The sequence below is a fragment of the Perca fluviatilis genome, chromosome 18 (assembly GCF_010015445.1).
Source record: "Perca fluviatilis chromosome 18, GENO_Pfluv_1.0, whole genome shotgun sequence".
Taxonomy (NCBI): Eukaryota; Metazoa; Chordata; class Actinopteri; order Perciformes; family Percidae; genus Perca; species Perca fluviatilis.
The window spans coordinates 27,450,416-27,473,198 of NC_053129.1; the positions used below are offsets into that span (position 1 = coordinate 27,450,416).

General features: G+C 40.0%; 1 protein-coding gene across 2 annotated transcripts; it reads right to left on the minus strand.

The window, feature by feature from the left end:
• Positions 1-802: 802 nt before the first annotated feature.
• gnpat (glyceronephosphate O-acyltransferase) lies at positions 803-22,740 on the minus strand. Of its 2 annotated transcripts, none has more exons than XM_039781425.1 (17): positions 22,561-22,740; positions 20,615-20,806; positions 19,636-19,812; positions 19,369-19,498; positions 18,991-19,118; positions 17,891-17,966; positions 10,308-10,459; positions 10,007-10,137; positions 9,438-9,688; positions 9,246-9,344; positions 8,050-8,223; positions 7,646-7,725; positions 7,401-7,541; positions 6,299-6,398; positions 5,814-5,913; positions 3,182-3,243; positions 803-3,082 (listed from the first exon to the last, which is right to left on the minus strand). In XM_039781425.1, the coding sequence occupies exons 1-17, from the start codon at positions 22,582-22,584 to the stop codon at positions 3,039-3,041; spliced, it is 2,061 nt and encodes a 686-aa protein (XP_039637359.1). In that variant the 5' UTR covers positions 22,585-22,740; the 3' UTR covers positions 803-3,038. The 2 variants fall into 2 exon arrangements, with proteins under 2 accessions (XP_039637359.1, XP_039637360.1); XM_039781426.1 differs by having other exon boundaries at positions 5,814-5,907; positions 22,561-22,739.
• Between the last annotated feature and the right edge of the window lie 43 nt (positions 22,741-22,783).

A 22,783-nucleotide genomic window follows, 5' to 3' on the forward strand; every position in this document is an offset into this window, starting at 1 on the left:
GTAACTAACTACATTTACTCAAGTACAAATTCAAGCTACTTATCCTTTACTTGAGTATTTCCATTTTATGCCACTTTATACTTCTACTCTACTACATCTAAGAGGCAATATTGTAATTTTTATCTGACAGCTTTAGTTACTTTTCAGTTTTTCATCCCCTTCCTGTCCAGTGAAAACCATGTCTCTCCAGATGTGTTGATGTTGAATGTTTGTGATAGACTGAAGGATGAAGTGTTCTTATGTGTTGCGAAAATTCTCCTACTTCTAAAGCTAAATAAAGCCTTTAAAATAGCCTCTTGGATCAGCTGGAAAATGCATCAGCACAAAGCGGAAAACGGTGCTGTTTATTTCTGACACCATGAAAAGTTGACGTTTTAGAGCTAGGCGGTTCTCGCAAGACAGCGATGCTACAAACATATGATCTTATAGAATATGATGCATTGCTGGAGATTAAACTACCCAACAGTATATACAGTACATGAGTTAAACACAACCTTAACCATCTACAGCAGTGAAATGCAACATACACATCAATGCAGCAGGAATATTAATCCAGATGCCTGACCAGATCCAAATTTTTGTTCACAGTAAAACTGAAGATTTTCAGCATCAGCATGACTAAATATGATCACATCATGTTTTTTTTATCAATTAGGATCAAAAGGTTTCTCTGAGCTGTCTGTCACATGAGGTTTGACTATCTAACAAACATTAGATGTAATAGAACAATGAAGTGAATTTTGATCAATCTGAGCAACTCGACTCCAGTTCCTCTACAAAAGAGACGCAGTCTGGGCTGAAATATGTATTTCAAAACACTTTATTAACATGCTTTTGTATTTCATCAGCCTGTACAGTCAGTAATAAAAGGCCTCAACCAACACATACACACTTAAACGTGTAAGTACACACACACACGTCAAATATTTAGACATTATACCGTATAAAAGCTGCTATTGAAAAACCACAAATACACTCACACTGTAGACTTGAAACATTGAATACCTGAACACCTGGTAACAAAAGGGTATGCATGCTCTGATGAAATGCTTGTTTGACATGGCCTGAATAAAATTGGTGAAATTGACATTAATCAACTTTGTCCTGAAGATCTGTGTGTGTGTTCTACCTTTTTAGTTTGGGGTTTTCAACAGTGGAACTTTATGAACTTTAGCACCACATACAAATACTGGGAAGATGCATCCTCTCAAATACCTTACTTCTACTGGAGACTTGCACTTTGGATGACATGCAGTGTGTGAGTTTTTATAGGCGCGTTTGGCTGGTTTCAAAATGGAAGATAATCAACTTAATATGGGCTACAATGACGTCAATGGATAGAGCATGTGAAAAAACAAACAGATGATGTCCCTTTATTTCAACGAGACCTGTTCATTGGTTCATTGAATTATGGCCCAAGAACCAGAATTTTAACTATTTCCGTGCGGTCAAAATGCGAGTGAAGTGTTGGAGTACCTGTTGGGTTCTACCGCGAGGTTTAACTCAACCAATGAGGTTTTTTTTTTCTTTCAAAAGCAGCTCTGCCTGTTTCTCTAAAACCTCCAAACTGCTAACAGCACTGCAATGGGATTTCAAGGTAATATTGCTATTTAACAACCAAATAAATAGCTTAAAATTAAGGATTTTTAAACTAATCAAAAAATTTGATAAAAATTACATCCATCTGAACAGGTCAGCTAAGTAGGTTAACAAGTCTGTAAAAAAAAAAAAATTATATATATATATTTTTTTTTTAATATATTTATATATCACCTGTTGGTCTGATAATTTAAAGCTCTTTGCATGACGTGACTGTTAATCCTCTGAGTTTCTGTGTTACAGCTCCCATTTTCCTTTATTTGGCTTTTTCTTTCTTTCCCTTGTAACAAAATTACATCAAGTAATTCTCTGCAACTATAGATACACTTTAATATATTCTCTAAATTTAAATCAGTACCTATAAAGCAACTTCACTAACTATTCTAGACTGGAGAACATGAGAAAGTATGTAAATGATCTCCAACAGTGAACAAAAACTTCCTCCTTTGGTGTAGCTGGCAGTGCTTCAGTATAACTAACTGCAATTGTATTGGCAACTAACATTAGACCTGTAGCATTATCTCCACTGTGTAAACAAAGACGAATAAAGCTCGGCATGTTGGCAAAAGGCCTGAGGGTGGTTTTAAATCCAACAATGACAGCGGGTACAAGCGGTTCTTGAAGTAGATCTTGGGTCTGTGGCAAGTTCAACTTAAATATATAAAACTCTTTTGTTCAAACCGTGCAAAACAAAATGCACACAATTTTTTACCAAAAGCTAAAATAACCACCCAAATCTTCTTATCCACCAATTTGAGTAACTTTTGTTTCATGAAAAAAAATAAAAAAGAGAAAACGGTATGTTAAAAGAGTGTTAAGATATGGGTCCACACCACAATGAATAAATTCATTAAAGTGCTCAAAAAAATAAAAATAAAATAAAAGACAATACTAGCAGCTTATAAATAGAAAGACATGAAAAAGCAGACTGAGAGTAACACAAAGATATGCCACGCGGAGTGTTAGAGAACACACATCAAATGCATTAATGGAGAATGGCCACTACTGAATGCTGAGTGGAGTTGGCACATTCAGAAGCTTTCACAAGGCTGCTCATAGCAAAAGGTCAGCGTTTCAGAAAGAGGCAAAGAGCTTTGAAGGCCTTACTCATCATCTGGCTTTATGAACATATATAAAAGGTTCTTAATAGAAAGATCGGATAGGGAGAGAGAGAGAGAGAGAGAGAGAGAGAGAGAGAGAGAGAAAACAGGCTTATTGAAAAGAGACGTGAAGAGAAGATAGTGAAATTAAAGAAAAACGAAAATAAATTGAGCTGTCACCAGATGGCAAGTCTTTTGTTTTGTTCCATCTCTCATAGAAAGCACTTTGGCCGAACCGCCTTTGGATGAGCCGACCAAGAAGAGCGGAGACATCGTCGCATCAGGTAGGAGGTTTGGACCCCCCCCCCCAGTCCTCGCTTGGCTCATGAGGGCGGTGCATTAGAGGCGAGCGACGGCCGCTTTCTGAGTGGGGAGTTTTCCTCCTAGACACAGAGACACATTTAAAGATTTGTTTGAAAGTTCTGGAGAAAGAAACACCGTTTATTCCTGCTGGGCGTTTTAACTGACAGCTTTTTTCTTACCTAAAGTGTCTTCCAAAGAGTTCACCATCACCTTGTTAACCTTTAACATCTCCTGCTCCACTCTGAAATAAAAACATTGAATGTTTTTTTTTTTTTTAGCACAAAATAAAGCTGGAGTTCATAGCGACTATTTCTTTGTTAGAAAGTAGTTCCAGCTGGGAAACCTGGAAAACCACCAAATCAATCATCAATACAAGTGTTCATTAACAACGGTCTCAGATACATACTGAGGATTTGGTGGCCCAACAAGATATCAAATGTAGACCCTTGGAGAGACACATGAACCAGGAGCAAATCCACATTGAAATCAAATCCAGAAAGTGGGGAATGGATTGGTCATACACTTAGGAAGGATCCGAGGAACATAGCAAGACAAGCCCTGGACTATAATCCCCAAGGCAAGAGGAAGCTAGGGAGACCTAAATCCAACTGGAGGAGGTCCACGCTGGACGAACTGTCTAAGACGGGGACCTCCTGGCAAGAAGTAAAGACCTTAGCGCAGAGGAGAGTGAGGTGGAGATCCATGGTGGACGCCCTATGCTCCCAAGGGGGCCGAGAGGACTAAGTAAAGTAAAGTAAGTAAGTTCCAGTGAACTTTATCAGTGCTTTCTGTGGATTATATAAATAAAACCCAAGATTACAAAAGTCAATGAATAAAACTAAACACAAAAAAGTTAGTTAACACATTCAAAATAGTTTGATACATCTCAAGTTAGTACAAAAGCAATGTGTTAATCTACTGATAACAAAATGGAGGTGTTAGTAAGGAAAACACAAGATATCTAACATTCTACAGATGAAAGGAACATTTACTGAAAACACAATTAAATAAAGATCTGTAATGAATATGGTCAGTACAGGTACATTTATAAATGATACTAGAATAAAATGAAGAGATGTTAATAGTAGGGATAATACAAGACAGCCATTAGTCTGTAAATAACATAAAACAGAACACAAAAAAGGAGATGGTGGTGGTTGTGGGGGAATTTTCCAGAAACACCATGTAGCGGTATGATGAGACTAGAGGGAAAGCTTAGACATCAGGTCACCATCGGTCACAGGACAGGGGACGAGAGGATTCATGAGCGGTCTCGGTCATCCAAACCTGTTCTGTCCTCGCCTCCCTGTCGCAATCAGGGAGCCTATGTAGACAGCCGCATGATAAGGGAATGTTTGTTTCAGGACAATCTCCTTCTGGAGGTCAGTGTAAGCAGTGTACCACGGTGACAGGGTTTCTCATGTACCTAGAACTATGCTCAAGGTGACCATCTGTTCTTTGGCGCCATCGGTATCTTGAGATATCACATACTTGATAGTTGGGGCTAGGGATATCAAGCATCAGGAAAATGCTCAGCAGTAGGGCTGCACGTTATGAGGAAAATGTCAAATTGCGATTATTTTTGACTGATTTGGCGATTGTGGTATGATTCACGATATTGGAGGGAATGATACATTTTTGATCTCATCATTCTAATTTTCATTGAAACACAAATAAAAATGTATTATAGTCATGTAGTGTGATTTTTGCAAAAATCTGTACCAAACAAAGATTTTTTTTTTCTTTAGTCTGTAGGATAAGATTTGTAGGCCCAGGATGTCTCTGCAGCGCCACAATACTTAATTCAGAATGGTTTGACACATATTTTGCCTTTAACAAATATTGCGCCCCCCCCTGAGATTCGGATATTGCACGAGTCCATATTGCGATTTCGATCAAATTGCGATTAGTTGTGCAGCCCTACTCATGACCTCAGAGTTTGGGAGGACACTCCAGAATAGCACATCGTGGTTAAACTGTACCGTCTTCCTTAATCTCCTCGATCAAGATCATTAAATGCTTGTGTGTAAGAGTCTCCCGAACCTTCATGTATCCTGAAGAAAGTTGCTACTGAGTTTTTCCTTAACAGTGGTCAGTAGAAAATGGTAAGTACATGTACAACTAATAAATGTCTAGGTTCATATGTCCTACTGGTTGTTTCTTTTGTTGTGGCAAGAGGTGACATTACTAACACCTCCATTTTGTTATCAGCACATTCTTTCTTTTCTCCCAGAATAAAAGGTAATTTCCCCACTTTCTGTCAGACTTCGGAAAATTCCTCCCTTAATATTTACGTAGTTTTGACATTTTGTTAGAAAGTCTAATTATGTCTCTACAGCTCGCTCATCACAGTGACAGCACAGCCGGTCCTGTCTGTGTCTGCCAGAGTCTGGTCACTTAGTCTAAACATTGTCAATGTCTTTCTCAGGTTCCTATCAGTCCCTGTGGTTACGTAGCCACAGCGCAGTCTGTTCAGGGCCAAAGATGTTTCTAGTTTGTGTTGTGAGCATGTAATATCATTCTAATAAGTGATAAAAAGAATTTAGCTTCCCAAAGTGCAGTGATGATAACCATCATGAAATGCTGAAAAGTACCACTATGATAATACAGATAAAATCATGAATTAAGCCAACATGGTGTGTGAAGTAGGTATGTTGATATAGATACCTATGTGTTCTGGTAGTTTCCAGAGCATGTTTTACCTCATTGATATGCCCTATAATGGTCATTAACGAGTAGTGTTTTTAGCTTGGCTCTTGTTTCAGCCAATCCAATCAAGCAGGGACCCAAGGATGATCAAAGCAAACTTACCCTTTCATTTTCCATACAGCTCCAAGTCTTAGCAAAGCTGCCAGGGAGTTCTTCTGGAGGTCAGATGACAACACCTCCATGTATCTTAATCTACCTGGATCTCACACACACACACACACACACACACACACACACACACACACACACACACACACACACACACACACACACACACACACACACACACACACACAATTAGTGCATTTTGTAAAAGGCTGAGATAAAAAAAAAACACAGGCAGAAATAATGTGACAAATGAGAATTTGTATATATTTTTTTTAAGATTCTTTTGGGGGTTTTTTTTCCCTTTAATCGACCGTGGATAGACAGGAAAGGAGGAGAGAAAAAGAGGGGATGACACGCAGCAAATGGCCGCAGGTCGGATTTGAACCCGGCCGCTGCAAAGGACTTAGCCTACATGGGGCGCACGCTCTTACTGGGTGAGCTAGAGGTCGCCCCGACAAAAAAAAGAAGAATGTAGAAACCTGCTAGAAGATGTTTTTTGATGAACTTCCGGACTGCGGGAATAAACTGTTTTTCTGTCAGAGTCTCAGTGGCCTCTTCACACAGGAACCGGCACACCACCTGAGAGAGGACACAGAGAGACACACACAACACAGAGACACAGAGACACACACACACACACACACAATGGGTTAACATCACCCTCTAGAGGACATCTGCAGTTCTACAACAGTTCTGGTTACTATAAGATTTATTTGTTAACAAAAACAAGCATGGTGTTTGCATGTGCTTTATCTTGTGTACATGCTTTATGCATTATATTGCATGTATCTGCAGTAGCAGCTCATGTAAGGATGTGAATATATATCAAGCTGTCAGAATGATACTTATAAAATAAACAGTTTGGTACGCAGATTCATGATGGACTACTTTTGAGCAGTGAAAAAATATAATAACTTGTTATTACAAGGTAAAAAATATACTTAGAAATGCATGTCAGATTTACAGATCTTACATTTAAGCTCGACTCAATGAAACCTTATCAATATTAGATGCAAATTAGAAACAGCAAATGGGCTGTAACAAAACATGACATGACAACATTTCATTTCAGACATTTCAGGTCTTTGTCCGGCCTGGTAAAATGTTAAAACTAATAGAAAGGTTGCATATTCAAATCTAATAAAGTTCAGGGGCTTTAATCCAATGCGCAGATGCTCTCTGCTTCTTCGGATGCTATAATGTACACAACCACCCTTCTGTACACAAAACATGACAACCTATGGCTGGGCAATAATTCAATATGATAATCATCTTTCAATGGAATCATATCGTGATAAAATCATGTATCGAGATATCGTGATATATACAATTACGTTGTCAAAATTGATTGAACAACAAGCACATACTCAATTTTATCATTGTGATTTGTTTTTTCTCTATAATTTCACTTGGTTTACCACATTATTGATGATTATTTATCTAAATCTCATTTTGAAAAATATTTTGTCAATGCACCAATTGTCAACCCAACAATATCGATGTATTTGGTCAAGAATATCGTGATATTTGATTTTCTTCATATCGACCAATACAAAGCTGTACTGTGTGCGTCTCCTTCACCTGGTATCCTTGTAAGAAGGGATCCAACATACTGGAGAGGAAGGCCAGTGTACTGTGTCCTCTTTCAGTTACCAGAACCTCCTGCTGGGTAAACTGCAGAGCTCCGGTCTTCACCAGCAGGTAACAGGCCTCCTCGAAGTCCTACAGGACACACAAACATGGGTGAAATATGAAACCATACAATCATTTATTTTCTTCATGTAGCCAGTTTTCGAGCACAAAAGTACGTAAATGTTCCTCCTCACCTGCACTGTAGCTCCAGGACAGAGGATGAACTCATTGGAGAACATGTTTCTTAAGAAGCTGAAACTGTTGAAGACCTCCTCTGGAAAACACATTCATGCAGGAGAACCAGCCAACATGCATTTTAACGCCTATATGATTAGGTGTCTTTTTAAGCGTAAAAAAAAGTGTAAGTAAATGCACATAGAAAAGTCCTTGAAAGGCACGAAAATCTCCTGGAGGTTGTGGAATTTCTACAGTTTTTCCATGTGAAACTACAACTATAAAACAGTTAAATGTGTGGTGTTCTCTCCTTTACTGCATGGGCTGTAATGTTATATAACATTGTATAACGATGTCTGAACAGCCAGAGAACAGCACATTTAAAAAGGTAAAAGCAGTGTGTGTGTGTGTGTGTCAGTCTTACGTTTCTGGTTGGAGGAGGCGGTGTGGATGGCTAAGGCCAGCAGAGCCGGGCGGACAAAGACGTGCAGCGCCTGGTTCCTGTAGGAGGCGCAGGAGAGTACGATGACTGCCTGGCTCAAGAGCTCCTCTTCTGGAGCGACGGAGCTGTGAGGCCCTGGCCCCGCTGGTCCTCCTGCTTTAAGACAACATTTAAAGTCAGATATTGGAAGATAGATCAGAAGATAAATGGTATATAACTACACTATGATGGAGTTGTAAGCAGACATGTAGTGTTTATTCATGCATTTGTCAACTACTATAACTCCTTATGTGGGAACCATAACTGTATAAACAGATAATTAATGACAACACAGTACTTACATTAATAAAAACTTAGATATGTTGTTATATCTGCTTCCAACTACATCATAGTGGGTTATAAACCATTAACTGTTATCTTGACTTTCTCTGAGTGTCTCTGAATAGAGACATTTACATGAAATAGCCATTTTAAAGTGGGCAGAAAGTATTTCACAAAGGCTAGGAAAATGTTGTGCTTGCCCAATTTCTTTTTTTTTTTCCCCATCATTGCCTCTGTTATATATACTTTTGATGTGAGTTTGTGTAAGGTACTTTATGTCTTGTCTGTAACTATGTTGTTTAAGAGTATAAACATACTTTTTTTTTTATTGAAGTTTTGATGCAAATTTACAAATGACTGAGTCATTTTCCTGACTGAATTAGACATGACTTTAGGCTGTTAGACATACAACAGTGTACTGACAAATAAAGACCATTTAGCAAATAAACTTAAATCATAGATTTGTATTTCAAAAAGTCAAAATGCATCTATTTTTGATTTTTTGACTTTGACCAAGCTCAAAATAGTTTCTTTTTTAAAGAACACTGTACTTACATTTTCAGTCTATGATCACAGGAAATTGGCTTTGTACGTATGTACTGGACTAGCCTGGATGCCAGCCGAACTTAGCCCCGCCCACAAAATTCGAGGCTGGGAAGTTCGCATTCTGACTAGAATCTGAGTAGGACCACGTCAGGCTAGTACTGGACTGGACTGTGTAAGTGACAGCTAGATGCCTTAAATGTACTCCATCAATTTACTTTGTAGAATTGCCCTGATGTTACATGGAATAAAAATGACAAGCATAAATAAAATACAGAAATTAAAGCAAGAAAAACAAACAAAAAAATACAAACCTTGTTCCACTGCCAGCTGGACTTTTTCCTCACAAACCCTCACTAGACCCCGATGCAGGGTAAGACTAGAGGAAACTACCTCTGAAGGAGGAATGTGGTCTGTAGTAGAGAATAAAGAAATCAGAATAACCCACGTGAGCGCACACACAGAGCCAGCGGTATGATTGTGAACACACTGGGTTAATACTGTACCGGGCCAGTGGAGGAAGGCTCCGTACTGCCGGGAAAGGTCCCTGAGCCACACAGCTTGTGCAGTCAGCTCGCCCAGTGCTATCCCCCGTTTCTGCCCCGCCGCCTGGTTTTGGTGGTGGTGCTGGAGCAGCAGGGAGGCCACGAGGACCCACGGCTTCAGGACCATGTTCTCCTCCTGGGCCCGCACCAGCCCGTAGGCCGAGTCATTCACAAAGCTGGCGATGTCCTCGCCGGGCCTCCTGGGTATGTGTCTGGAAATTAAACCTAAAAGTTAATCCATGGTTTTTATTTTTATTTTCAACTGCATCTTTAAAAAGAACACCGGTCTGGATTTACAGTAAAACATCAAATCAAGGTGGAAGCTAAAATAGTTTTGATAGTAACACATGTTTAGATATCCAGTCTGACTAGAATAAGGAGCAGGCTTGAGGTGTTTACGGTCAGTTTTGCCAATTGTCTTTTTTAAGTGTAGATTTTGGACTATAATATAAGGCACAAGGCAGACGGACAATGCGAAACATAAGATGTGTTTTAGACCCCACACAGAAGTTAATGTTGATCTATCGTACCTTGGTACCAGGTTGAACTGGCAGCGGTTAACTTTGCCCTGGGCTAAACTTCTGACAGACACAGGTTGACCAAAGTACACATGGATACTGCCGAAGTCTTCACTGAGGATCTTTCTGGCTTTGAACAGACCCTACAAAAGGAGAGATAAACAAGAGAAGCAGATGTTGTGACATGGCAGAATATGCGTACAGGATTTTGTTAGGCTGCGAAATATGACCTATACAGGTTTTGCAGAACCATACATAGTATATATGTTTCCATTCATCGTTTATAGACAAGCCAGATGTGTAAATGACTCACTGAAGTGGATTCTTTGGGTTTGGGAATACCCAGCAGCTCTCTGGCATAAAGCGTCTCCTCCAAGACCCTCTCATAGCTGATGCTGACTGGGACCACATTAACGTCAAACACCTCCCCTTTAAGGAACGGATCCATGACTATATTCAACAAACCTGGAAGAGGACAGAAAGGTGACGGCCTATTGAATAAAATGGGTCGCATTAGTTGCACCCCAGAAAAATGAGAATATTTGGAGAACCGTGTTGAAATGTGTTGAAAATACACTTTGATACCTTTTCCAAGGTCAAATTCAAGCACTTTCAAGGTCCATTTTAAAAGCTTTTTACAGCGCCTTACACCACCGTAAAATATATACCAATACATAGTCAAAATGATTATTTAGTATTTTTGTCACATTAAAAGACATAATGCTATAAACAGCCAAAACTGTGTGTTTGTAATAGCAGAAGGATCAGACATTTAAGCAAAACAAGTTTTATTTTTCAAAATGTAGACTTTGCTTGCTATCTAACCTGCCTGAGTCAATGTAAAAACAATTACCCCAAACAAAATCACTCGACAGGTTCACTTCACTAACCCTGAATTATTACCTTCTCTTCATGGTTCCTAACGTAACGTACAGCAAGACAGCTATGGAGAGGAGCACTGAGTGGGGGGGTCTGAGCCAAATGACAGCTGGGTCATTCTGGGTCAAAATCCAGGAAAACAGTTGGTGCACCCTCTTAGATTTTGCTCAAAGTTTATGCTACCCTTAATTTCAGTCTTTTCACACTTTTTTTCCCAAATCTAGGACATGCCGTACAAACTTGTAATGGTTCAGTCATATTGACATGTTTGTCTTCCACCCTACAAAGTTTGGGCTGCCTATGAATAAATGTCCAAATATTGCTTCCCAGATAATGTGATTTTCAGGCTGTAAAACTGAAGTAATTTCAAGGGCTAAAATATGAAGACAAAGGATTTGAACAGAAATATTTTACAGGCCTTGGTTTTTATTCATACACAAGACACACAATACCAACAAAGCATCAGTCATGCCCTACAGCGCTGCTTTTCCCTCCCTGTCTCCAAACCTGCGCTCTCTTCCATAATCAGAAGAGCTCTATTGCTTGGCACTGATCTCCAACAGTAGCAGGGAGGAGGTATGAAGAGTGAAGGAGAGATAACCTAAACAAAGGAAGGACATTCAGAGGAGGAAGTGATGTTTAGTTTCAGAGTTGAACAAGTTGCACTTTTCTCTTCCTAAGTCTTGCCCTCTTCCTTCCTGTGTTTCCTTCTCCCATGTTTTTCTTCTCTTCCTCCACCATTCTTCTATTCTTGCCTCTCCTCTTCCATTTGTGTACTTTCTGTCTTGTATTTTCTCTCTCTCACTTGTTCTTGGTGCTTTTATTATTTAGCACCTGTCGACCATAGAACAGAAAACCTTGTCATGCGAACCACGCACACACGCACGCACGCACGCACACACGCACACTTATAATCTGATTCAATCAGATTATAAATATTAGTCCTTATAACTGCGACATATACTGTTGTTTTTTTTTAACTGTCAACATTGCTTTAGAACAACAGATTTATCACAGAAAAATGAGAAATACTTGGTGGACCCAGATTTTATAAAATATATACCATATCGGTAACAATTTCTGCGACGCCCATGTCTATAATGCATTATAAAAACATACTAATAATGCATAATGCGCTTGAAGCACTGTATAAATATAGTTATTGGCACTCGTAAATATTCATAATGTTTTATAACAATAATCACGACACATTAAAAAGCATTTTATAGCGACTTAAGGTCAAGTATTTTAATACTTAATAATTACTAGTCACTCACTGACACTTTTTTTCACGGATCATAGTGTATTACAATTCTCACAGTAATACATTGTAGCCTATTATCTAAAATGTATTTAGTGTTTAGAGGGAGTAAAGTTAATGAAATGTAAATGTCTATCATTCAGTAGTGTCAAATTGGAGTACCTCACCAGTACTATCCTATAAACCATTAATTTTACTCTCCCCTTTCACCTTTTTATTATTAGTCAACATTTGAAGTGCAGTTTTATCTCACGTTTGGTCAACTTTGCACATTTAATAGGACTAATGTCCCCAGTAAAAGAAAATACCTTAAGTACCTTACCCTCAATCATTAGAATATACATTTATAATTAGAAAGTTTCTTAGTAACTCAAGAGTATTGTACTTTGATTGTTCTGATGCATTCCTTTGTTTATTCTTTGTGGATGTAGTAAAAACTTTGTCACCTTAATAATTTCTCTGCACTTCAAAGTGCTCATTTCTTACGTCTGTTATTATTGCTGGCTGTTTGTATATACTTACATAAAAATATATGTTAAGATTTTTTTGTGATACATAAGCTTATGTCGGATTTACCAAACCTGCAGTTCATCGGGTAATCAGCGCCTTTTTCTGCCCACTATACTGGTGCTATGATACGGCTGAGTGCAGACTGCGATATTCCCACTGTTGATGCTATGACTGTTTGAAATGATCCTGATGCCGATATTTGTAATGTAGCGAGGAGTTTAACAGCTGCTGGAATGGGATGTGAACGCTGAGTCGGAGATTCGATTACACCTGCTTTTAGGTGCGCTGTCACGGGCTGTTTTTGTACATACCGCAAAATACATAATTAGGCGCTGTCATGACCTGGCTCAGGTGGTCAAAGCAAAGAGGGAGACAACACCATGTTAAATGTTTAAACAATACTTTATTAAACCAAATTGAACCCAATTAGACCAAATTAACTATATACAGAATGGGATGTGGAAATCAGTAGCGTCAGTGGTGTAGGGTGTGCCTGAGTGAAATAGGTGCGTGTGTGTGTTGTAAAGTGTAAACTCAGCAAAAAGCAAACCTAGGACAACCTAACCAAACATAACCAAACCTTGGTGTGTCTGTGAGTACAGCCAGAGCAGAGAGAAGAGACCGAGGATACTGCAGCTTAATGCTACGTTTACACTTTCATAAATGGACATTTCAACCTCTCAGTTTTCAAAAATAACATCGTGCACAGCTGTCAGTTTTCAGAGTGTTCGTTTACACGTACTCGTGTACATATGCCGTCAATGCCGGCAAGAGCATGCCAAACCTGTAGCAACATTCCGTTTCAACCGAGGCCAAAAACAATACTGTAAAATACAGTGGCACATTTTACGCACCACAAGATGTCCCACTTTCAAAACCACATCATGCAGTTTGGTGGGCACCACCACCTGAACAATTGGGTCCCCAACAAACCTGTCACCACAGGGCAACCATTTCCTTCACAGCAGCTCTTCATGAAGGAAATAACCCTGAACTGTACCTTTCAACTTACCCACTGGACTCACCCGAGCCCACACTAGAGGCCATACAAACAGGCTTTTCTGAGACTGTGGAACAAAGCATAGCTGGAGCATCAAAAGTCAAATATTTTGTATGTGTACACATATATATATATATATACTCTACAAATCACAACATGTAAACAGGAACGTGTTGGCGTTATTTTGTCACAATTCGGAGCAGTAGGCTAGTTGGAACCAGTTACCTGCAGGATCTGTGCTGGGCTAAGCTAATGCTGGAGCCGTCAGACAGCGTTACAGCATGCACGGAGATGAAAAGGGTATGTATCGACTTGTCTTACTCTGGGGGTTACAGTGAATAAGCTAAATTCCCAATAAGTCGGCGTGTTCCTTTAAGAGACCTCAGCACACCAGACCCAGCTGAGCTAATCAGTAACCTGCAAACAGGAAGCACAAGTTAACACTTAAATGACACCGAAGGGCATCACATGCGCACTTTATTCTTCCCCTGCCATCTCTTTATGGGAAACTCCCACTTTCCCCTTGCGATAGTACATCTGGCCCTCAGTCTGTGTCTTCAGGCTGGCAACAGCAGCATAGTGTTTTCCTGAACCAACTGAAGAAGCGCTGGACATCCTGCCCTGCATCGTGGGTGATTGAAAGAGCCTGTAGAGCCGCAGTCACAGCTGAGACTGGTTCTCTGCTGAGCTCCTTGATCACATCCTCACCATTCAGGACTAATGTAATGACTGGGGTTTCAGCAGGGGGAGTCATGGGAAGTGGTGGAGATGTCCTCTTAGCAAAGTCGGCCTTTGGTGCAGGCTGCTCAGCTAGTTCAATCTGGCTGATTGTCAAACCATCCTGGACAACAGTGATGATAGGAGATTCATCAGCACGGGTCACAGTAGGTGTTGGAGCTGAAGCCACAACAGAGTCTGGTTCTCTGGTCATCTCACTCAAGTCCTCACTATTAAGGGCTGATGTAGTCACTGTGGGTTCAGCAGGAGGAGTCGGAAGGGGTGGATGAGCTGTAGCCACAGGAGCTTTTAGGCTGGGCGCAGAGAAAGAATCCTCTGATTCATCCAAGTCAATGTTTGCAGAAGATTTAGAATGAGTCAGAGAAGCGTGTGGAGGAGAAATGACAGAAGAGTCAGGTTTTCTGGTGGTCTTTTCACATTGTTACTATCCAGGACTGATGTCATGACTGGATGTTCAGTGGCGGGGGGGGGGGGGCGAGAACACACCCTATGTGGTGATAACTCTGCTGGTTCAATCATGGTGTTATCAAACCATCCTGATAAAAAAAGAAAAAAAAAAAAATGACAGTGGTGGCAAGAGAGGAAAAACAGAAGATTCTGGATCTTGGATTGGTTCACCATCTTCCTCCAGACCAGGCTCCTCATTCAAATCTCCCCGCGGGTGTGCTGGGTGCAATTGTTTTTGGTGCTTGAATTTGCAGGCACATGAGTATCAGTCTGAGGCTGAAACAGCACAAGGACCTCTTTCACTGCAGCATCAACAATAGTGTTCAGCACCTCTGCTGCAAAGCAGTTAAGCCCTCTCTTCAGGACGTCTTGAGGGTACATCTGCCTAACCATTTCCTGGATAGACAGGACCATGCTGTCTCTGATGGACCGGAGAAGTTGACCCAATGGTGCACAGTGGACAAAGCAGTGGAAAACCCGGTCCAAAACAAACTTTGTCATACCAACAGCCATTTCACTGAGCTGCTGGGAGGACATGTTGAGGAAGGTGCTTGGAGGAGGTAACCAGAAGCCCTGCAAGACTTTTGGAAGCACCTCCATCACCACATCTCTTGGGCCAAGCAGTTTGGAGCTGGGGGCCGACTGCAGCTGCTGTGTCAGGCTCCTGCCGTACTCCTGAGCCAAATTAACAAGCTTTGGATGTTGAAAACAAGGAGGGATGTCTTCTGGCGAGCTTAAGTAGCCTTCTGGCTTCAAACTCAATGTCTCTCATTTTCATGCTGTTGATTACCTCCCAAACCAGCATGAGAAGAGGCTTGGCATCTTCCTCATCAAAGTCCTCCAATTCAAACTCCCAGAGCTGCACTCTCACTGTAGCTTTGCTTTGCTCTACCAGCAGGTCGGTCATATCTTCAACAGTCACCTTAGATGGGATACTACTTTCCCGCTGAAGCCTCAAAAGTTCAATCACCAATGCAATATTGGTCTTGTAAGACTTCATATGCCAGCAAAGTTGCAAAGCGCGCTCATATATGGTTGTGTCGAACAACACCCTGATGGGTCTGTAGATGCCTCTGCTTCCTTCGACGAACTCCATTGGTATGTTGGTATCGTCGTCAGGTTGTAGGTTGTTGTCAAAGTGACAATGACAAATTTCCAACAATTTCTAACAATAGACTGGAGAGTACTCAAACACAGTTAATTCAACAAGCACAAATGAACAGTACGTGTTCAGGCTGAAGAGAATGATTCTGATTGAATCACTGGAATTGACCTGTTTTTAAATGTCAACACTGCAAAATCAAAACCATTGCCATGGTAACATAAACTTGTGTGTTAAGAATGAAGAATGATTCTGATTGAGTCACTGGAATTGACTTTTTAGAACTAAAGTCTTCTAGAATTTTTTTTTTTTTTTTGTTTGTTTTTTAATTTCAACACTACAAAACCTCATACTATCACCTAAATGCTCATCAAACATTTTCACAAAAACTATGACAGTTATCAATTATCCTGAGGTCAATGTGCTGTTTTTACATTTATATGATATTGCATTACAACTCCAACAATAACACTGCTGTTTTCAATTATGACCGGGTTTATATTTCCAAACCATATTGGTGTTTTTTTGCAGTGTAGATATTGCATAAGGCCATCCTCAACCTACAGTAGGCTACTTGTATGACACTCCATCTGACACGATTTGTGTTCAGCAATCAACAATTGTTGATATGCACCGGGCTAACGTTTGCAGGTTTTAATTTGCGGGTAGTAACGTTACAGTTATTGTGATGTAACTTTGGCTATGTTCACTGCATATTCCACAAATGAACGTGCCATGACGGACATGCAATACTAACATTACATTATCACACCAAGTACTCTCAGTCACTTAGCCTGCGAATTCCTAGCTAGAAGTTACCAGCGTAAACAAATAGGCACTAACTGGTGCTAACGTGTACAGCAGGCCACTTCAGTTGGCTTACTTGAAACTTACTTCATGTGACTCGAGAGCGCAGACTCGCCCATTGTGAAAAGCTGCACATCTTTTTTGCAGACTTTGTTTTGGTTTGTAGGGTTTGTCCCCGTTTAATCCATAATTTGTAATTTTCATCTTCCAGCCAACGTTCATTGAAACGACAGCCTGCCGATATTACGAATCCCACTATGGCCACGACAAGACCCGCCCTTCAATAGCATTTATTGGCTAGTTGTCCATGATGCTTACGCAAGGTAACATAACCCCATTTGTACAGGTCCTATCCCCTGACCAATCGGCTATCCTAACCTCAACCACTCGAGGTGAAATGCCTTACCCCAACCAATCGAGCTGCTTCCTAGGGCGGGTCTTGGCGTGGCAGCAGATCGCAGTCACAAATGCACAAGCGAGCAGGTTTAATGTTAGGCTCTCCAACATTTTATTTCTCAATTTAATAAACCAACTATTCAGTCAGATAGGTACCGGTATTTGTTGTGAAAGAAATACAGTTACAATTTCAAGCATTTTATCCAAACTTCAAGCACTTTCCAAACCTTGAAAAAAACAACATCAAAATTCAAGCATTTTCAAGGATTTCAAGCACCCATACGAACCCTGAATAATGCTGGGATTCCCTTAAAGTGTAACTCTCGCCAAAATGCAACCTAGGGTCTTTTTGTGAATGTACCCGGTTTTGAACAACTCACCGTAGCTCTTTTTGTTTCTGGCCGCTACCACCTCGGCAGTCAAAACGAGTCGATATCAAAACAAGTAGCCACAGATTTAGTATATCCCTTGTGCACCGGTGTAGTTGAGCCCCTGGTTTGACTCGGGTACATTCACAAAAAGACCCTAGGTTGCATTTTAGCGAGTTACGCTTTAATGTACAACATGTTCACTTTTTTGTGTCACATATATGTTTTACACAAGACAATGTGCTGGCAGGACGACATAAAACAAAGGATCGGATTGTGGTCTCATCAAACATCTGACTGCAGATGTTTGACAGGTGACGTGGATTTAGAATTAAATTTTTCCACGTGAAGCTCAGAGAGTTTATAGTTGCTTTTTCTTGTAACTTACCCAACTTTGGAGTCAAAGACTTGGACGTTCGGCTTCTGGTCCCCTCTAGGAAAAATTCAACTGGTGCAAATCCATTCTGAAGTGAAAAGAAAAAAAAGTACAAAGAAAAAAAACAATCATTAAAAATCAACCAATAATAATAATAAAGTGTACACTCTCTTATTGGCTGCTAGGGTTGGGTACCGAAACTCGGTGCCAATAGGGAACTGGTGCCGACGTAAACGGTAGTAACGAGACCGAATAAGAACGAAAGTTACGGTGCCTCATTTCGGTGCTTGACTTTACACTACACCTGACAGCATGTAACGTTAGCCTACCTTTAGCTAGCAGCTGGATTAAACACCGGTAAAATGCTGACAGCTAACGTTAAACAGCGTAAAGTGTGACTGTATTTCACTGTGGAGGACTTCAACAGCGGGATGTAACAGTCTGCTCTGCAGCGCAGCAGCTGCCGTTGTCGGAATTCATAGATATACAGTAGTAGTACTAGTAGTACTATGTTTATATGGTCGGAATTAAACAACACAGGCGGTGCGTTCACTCGCAGCTGCCGTTGTCGGAATTAAACAACACAGACGGTGCGTTCACTCGCAGCTGCCGTTGTCGGAATTAAACAACACAGACGGTGCATTCACTTAAAACAGGTAGCCTCGTGGTGCATTCACAGTAATTGTAAAATACCCTTTTCCCATCTGGGGTTCAACAGCAATATACTGGTGAAATAAGTTATTGTTATTGTTATAGTTATTACATTATTATTAAATCTTTAATTTTGACCATGACCTTAGCAATAAACAAGTCACTGACTGTTGTTTACTACCCTTATTTTTTTTCTTCTTTTTTTTAACTTTATTGAAAAGTACCGGTTCAGGCACCATTTAGGCACCGGCACCGTTTTAAAAGTATCGATTTAGCACCGGAATCGAAAAAAACCCAAACGATACCCAACCCTATTGGCTGCAGTGAACTAATTAAAAGAACAGGGCTTTCTTGTGACTTAAATAGTCCCACACAAAATGTCACTACTCCCCAACCTTACTACAAAAAAAGGTCACTCCCCAACGACAAAAAGAATTTGGATAAAAGAAAGTTGTCCTTACCTTGAGCATGGTCTTGACGTACTCTGAGAAGAGAGCCCAGTACAGCTTGTCCCCACCAAAAGACCTTCGAATGAAGAACGCTCCAGACATCCGCAGCATCTCTCCAACAAATTTCATCCCCATAAAGTCTGTAGGGAAAAACAAACTGTGGGTTTATATACAAATCGTGATAGTTTTGAACTGCATTACATTGGAGGAGGATTTATCATATTCATATCATATATTTGATTAAACAAAACATTAAAAAATACCTTTAAACATACTGCAGTTTCCACAAACAATACATATGTTACAGCCTCAAATAAATAGCATCTCTCAACAAATGCTGAACAATGAGCTTGAAACAGTGTGTACACTCTTGCTCTTTTCGTTGCTTACCCATGCCGGCAGCAATGACCGGCAGAGCCACGTCGTAGGTGTACAGGATGTATGACATCAGCAGGAAGTCCATGTAACTACGGTGACTGGGTAACAGGACTACCGGGTGCTCCTGAATGGCCTGTTGGAGCTAACAACGAAGGAAAAAAAACTGATCAAGGTGTGTATTTGTGTGCCCGTGTCAGTCATCTTCATGGTGTTTTTTTTTTTTTTTTTTACTTTTCACTCACACTCTGTTCTAAGTGTCAAGTGTGTATTCTTTCTCACCCTCTGGATGCCGTCTTCGTTGACGCAGATGCTCCTGAACAAGGTTTTAAAGGCCTTGGTGAGAGTGAAGGCAAAGAAGCGAACCGTGCTGAGCTGCAGACATTGAGCCATCTCCTCCAAGATGGCCGACGCCTCCTCCTTGACATCATCAGTCGCCTTGCCCGTCTCTTTGGAAACCTTGACAATTTAAAAAAAATAATGATATCCCGTCCAGTAAAAACAATAAATATATAATATAAAAATAAGTTGTAATTAGTTATAAAAAATGTGCATATGTGTATCAACTTGAAATATGGTTTTATAATTAAACCTACCATTAATACAACGGTTGGAAATTGTTTCTCTGTAAGATGATAAATTAATCGTCTACATAATAAGAATAACAACGTTTGAACTGTAGTTTGCACAAAGCTGCTTTTCCTAATTCTTGTCTACTGCAACTAACGATTATTTTCATTATTGATTAATCTGCAGACTGTATTGGATTCATAAATAAATCATTTTATCTATAAAATGTCAGAAGATTATGAAAGAAATTATGGTTTGGGTGGAGTTTGTCTGACCAACAGTACAAAACGTAAAAGAAATCAAACAGAGAAAAAAAAAAACGGAATTCTTCACATTAGAGAAGCTGAAATCAACTAGTTTTCTGATATTTTCGCGCAAAAGATGACTTAAACAATTAATCCTTCAGCAAAACAGCTGCTGATTTCTTCTGTCGATCAACTAATCGATTAATCGTTGTGGCTCTGGTCCGCTGTATTTGTCGATACAAAAATCCTCATGGCTGGAAGAAGCAGTCAAGTCTCTGAGTCTATCAATTACAACAAAAAAAAACAGAATAAAGACTGAAAAACTGCACAAAAAAGGTACTTTTCTTAACTAACCTGCCAACATTTGAGTGTAATCGTGAGACCAGAACCATCAGGCACTGTATAACCCGAGTGACAACCCTTCTGTCAGACAGTCTTTTATTTACCTGGTTGATGACGTAATGTAGCTGATCAGACTGAAGCACCATGCTCTTCAGCATGCTGGATGTACAGGGCGTCACACCTTTGTAAAGAACCGGAGTGTAACATCTGAGGGCGTATTTCAGGTCGCTGGAGTTCCTCCTCTCCTCCAAAATGTCCTCAAAGTCATCTCTCTTCTTCAGCATAGGGTCTCTATGCTATTAAAAAACAAAAACATCATTGTACATTACAATCAGACATATAAATCTGTATGTCTCCATTGTTTATTATTGTAAGTTCCCAATATACTTTTTTTGTTGACAAATTCACAGTATCAAGCAGTATTCATAACATAAGCCTCTTTCCGACAGAAGGGATTTTTGCAGCTCTTAGAACATAACGTTCCTAGAACCCTTTTTCTCCTCGTGTTCCGACTGGACCAATTTGGGGATTATTAAGTTCCTCTGACCGCAGTTCCTGTAACTCTTTCAGCTCCTACTTCAGGGCAGGGTCTTTTCCACATAGGAACCCTTAGTGACCTAGCAAACGGTCTGAAATACAAACGGTACATATTCTTCACTGTCTGCTGCAATTTGCCTACGTATGCTAACTCATAAGACAAACATCACGCATTCAACCAGCTAATTGTTAATGCTAGTCGTTTACCCGTCATTTCGTTTGCCTGTTGCGCTCTGCTCTTCTACCTCCTTCCATCGCATTAATTAGGATCATATTACACTGGAGCCTTCGTCTTCTGTGTTTCTCTGTTCTCCAGCCTAGTCTTTAAACGCCGCCGAACTCCGTTAGGAGGATCCTATAAAGACCGTTGCCGTGCTTGCGTCACTCCCTTACCCCTCCTATCAGTCCCTATGGCCACTTGGCCAGTGTGAAGGCAAATGGAAAAACCCGTTTTTTAGTAGAAGTTCTACAAAGTGCTCTCCCCCAAAACCGGTAGAACTGTTTAGAAAGTTGACTGTTGACTGGAAAGAGGCTATACTGTATTAACATCATACCTCCAGCTATTTATTCTGCATATATCATTTACTTATACACTTACCTGCACTGCCTGCTGTAACTGCTGCAAATGTTCATTCTGTTCATACTGTGTATATTGTAGCATATTATCTCCCCTTACCGTTTAGTCTCTCTCTCTCTCTCTCTCTCTCTCTATACAATTTTTATATTTTTTTTATATATATATATATATATATATATATAGCCTATAGTCAGCGTTTTATTATCTTATTATGTAAACTGCATTTTTTTGTCTCAGTGCCTTTAATCTTTGCAATGACAAGTTAAATCTAATCTAAAAAAATAAAGAAATAAACAATGGGAGAAAGAGAGTGCAAAGCCCTTGTTTTCCTTCTGTGATACTATTAGATGAGATTTGACTACCAACAAAAAGTTTAACTGATGTACAGACAAATCTATGGTGTTTACACTGTAAGGCAACAGTCTCTGCAACCACAGACCATTTATGTGGTATTTACATAGGGCCATAAAAAGTAAAGTAGCAATACCACAGTGTGTAAAAATACGAGTAAAAGTCCTGCATTCATTCCTGGAACTTGTGTGTAAGTACATTTAGAGCTATTTAAGACTGGAGTCAACTTCCTTGTATGTGTACACACACTTGGACAACGAACCACAAATACAAAAACACTGAATACTGTAGTATAGCCTTAGTTACATAACAAACGAACTGTCATGCAAGCAACATGCATATAAAGTACCAACGTAAAGTGGCGATTGCTTAAAAGCCTTTTGTACTAACTTATTGAAAAATGTCGCAAATTAAATCACTACACTGCCTAATTGCATATTTCTGTAACAACAACAACAAGACAGAACAGCCTGTTTCGATGATTTTTTTTTTTTGAATGAAATGTCAAATAGTGTTCACTGAGTTACAGCAGAGAGGTAGCTACGTTAGCTTAGCTCCCTGGCAGGCAAAGCAAAGCATACATACCGAATAAAGAGCGTTGACTGCCATACTTTGTCACACTTTACACACACTTAGACGCTGCATCCAGTGAAGTTGTACGTGCAGAGATGTTTGTACGGTTCCTGCCTCTTGATGCAATACTTGTGGTTGATAACAGCACTTGTAGAACTTCACATGGGCGTGTAAACCTAAACCATGGATGTATTAAGATAACGTAAACTGGCATATCCGTGGCATTTCCGCAACT

Coding starts and splice junctions, on each gene's coding strand:
- gnpat (XM_039781425.1), bottom strand. CDS start 22,584: ATGGCAGTCAACGCTCTTTATTCG. Junction 19,499..19,635: donor ACGAAGACGGCATCCAGAGG/GTGAGAAAGAAT, acceptor CTTCGTTGTTAG/CTCCAACAGGCCATTCAGGA. Junction 8,224..9,245: donor CCAGCTGGCAGTGGAACAAG/GTTTGTATTTTT, acceptor GTTGTCTTAAAG/CAGGAGGACCAGCGGGGCCA.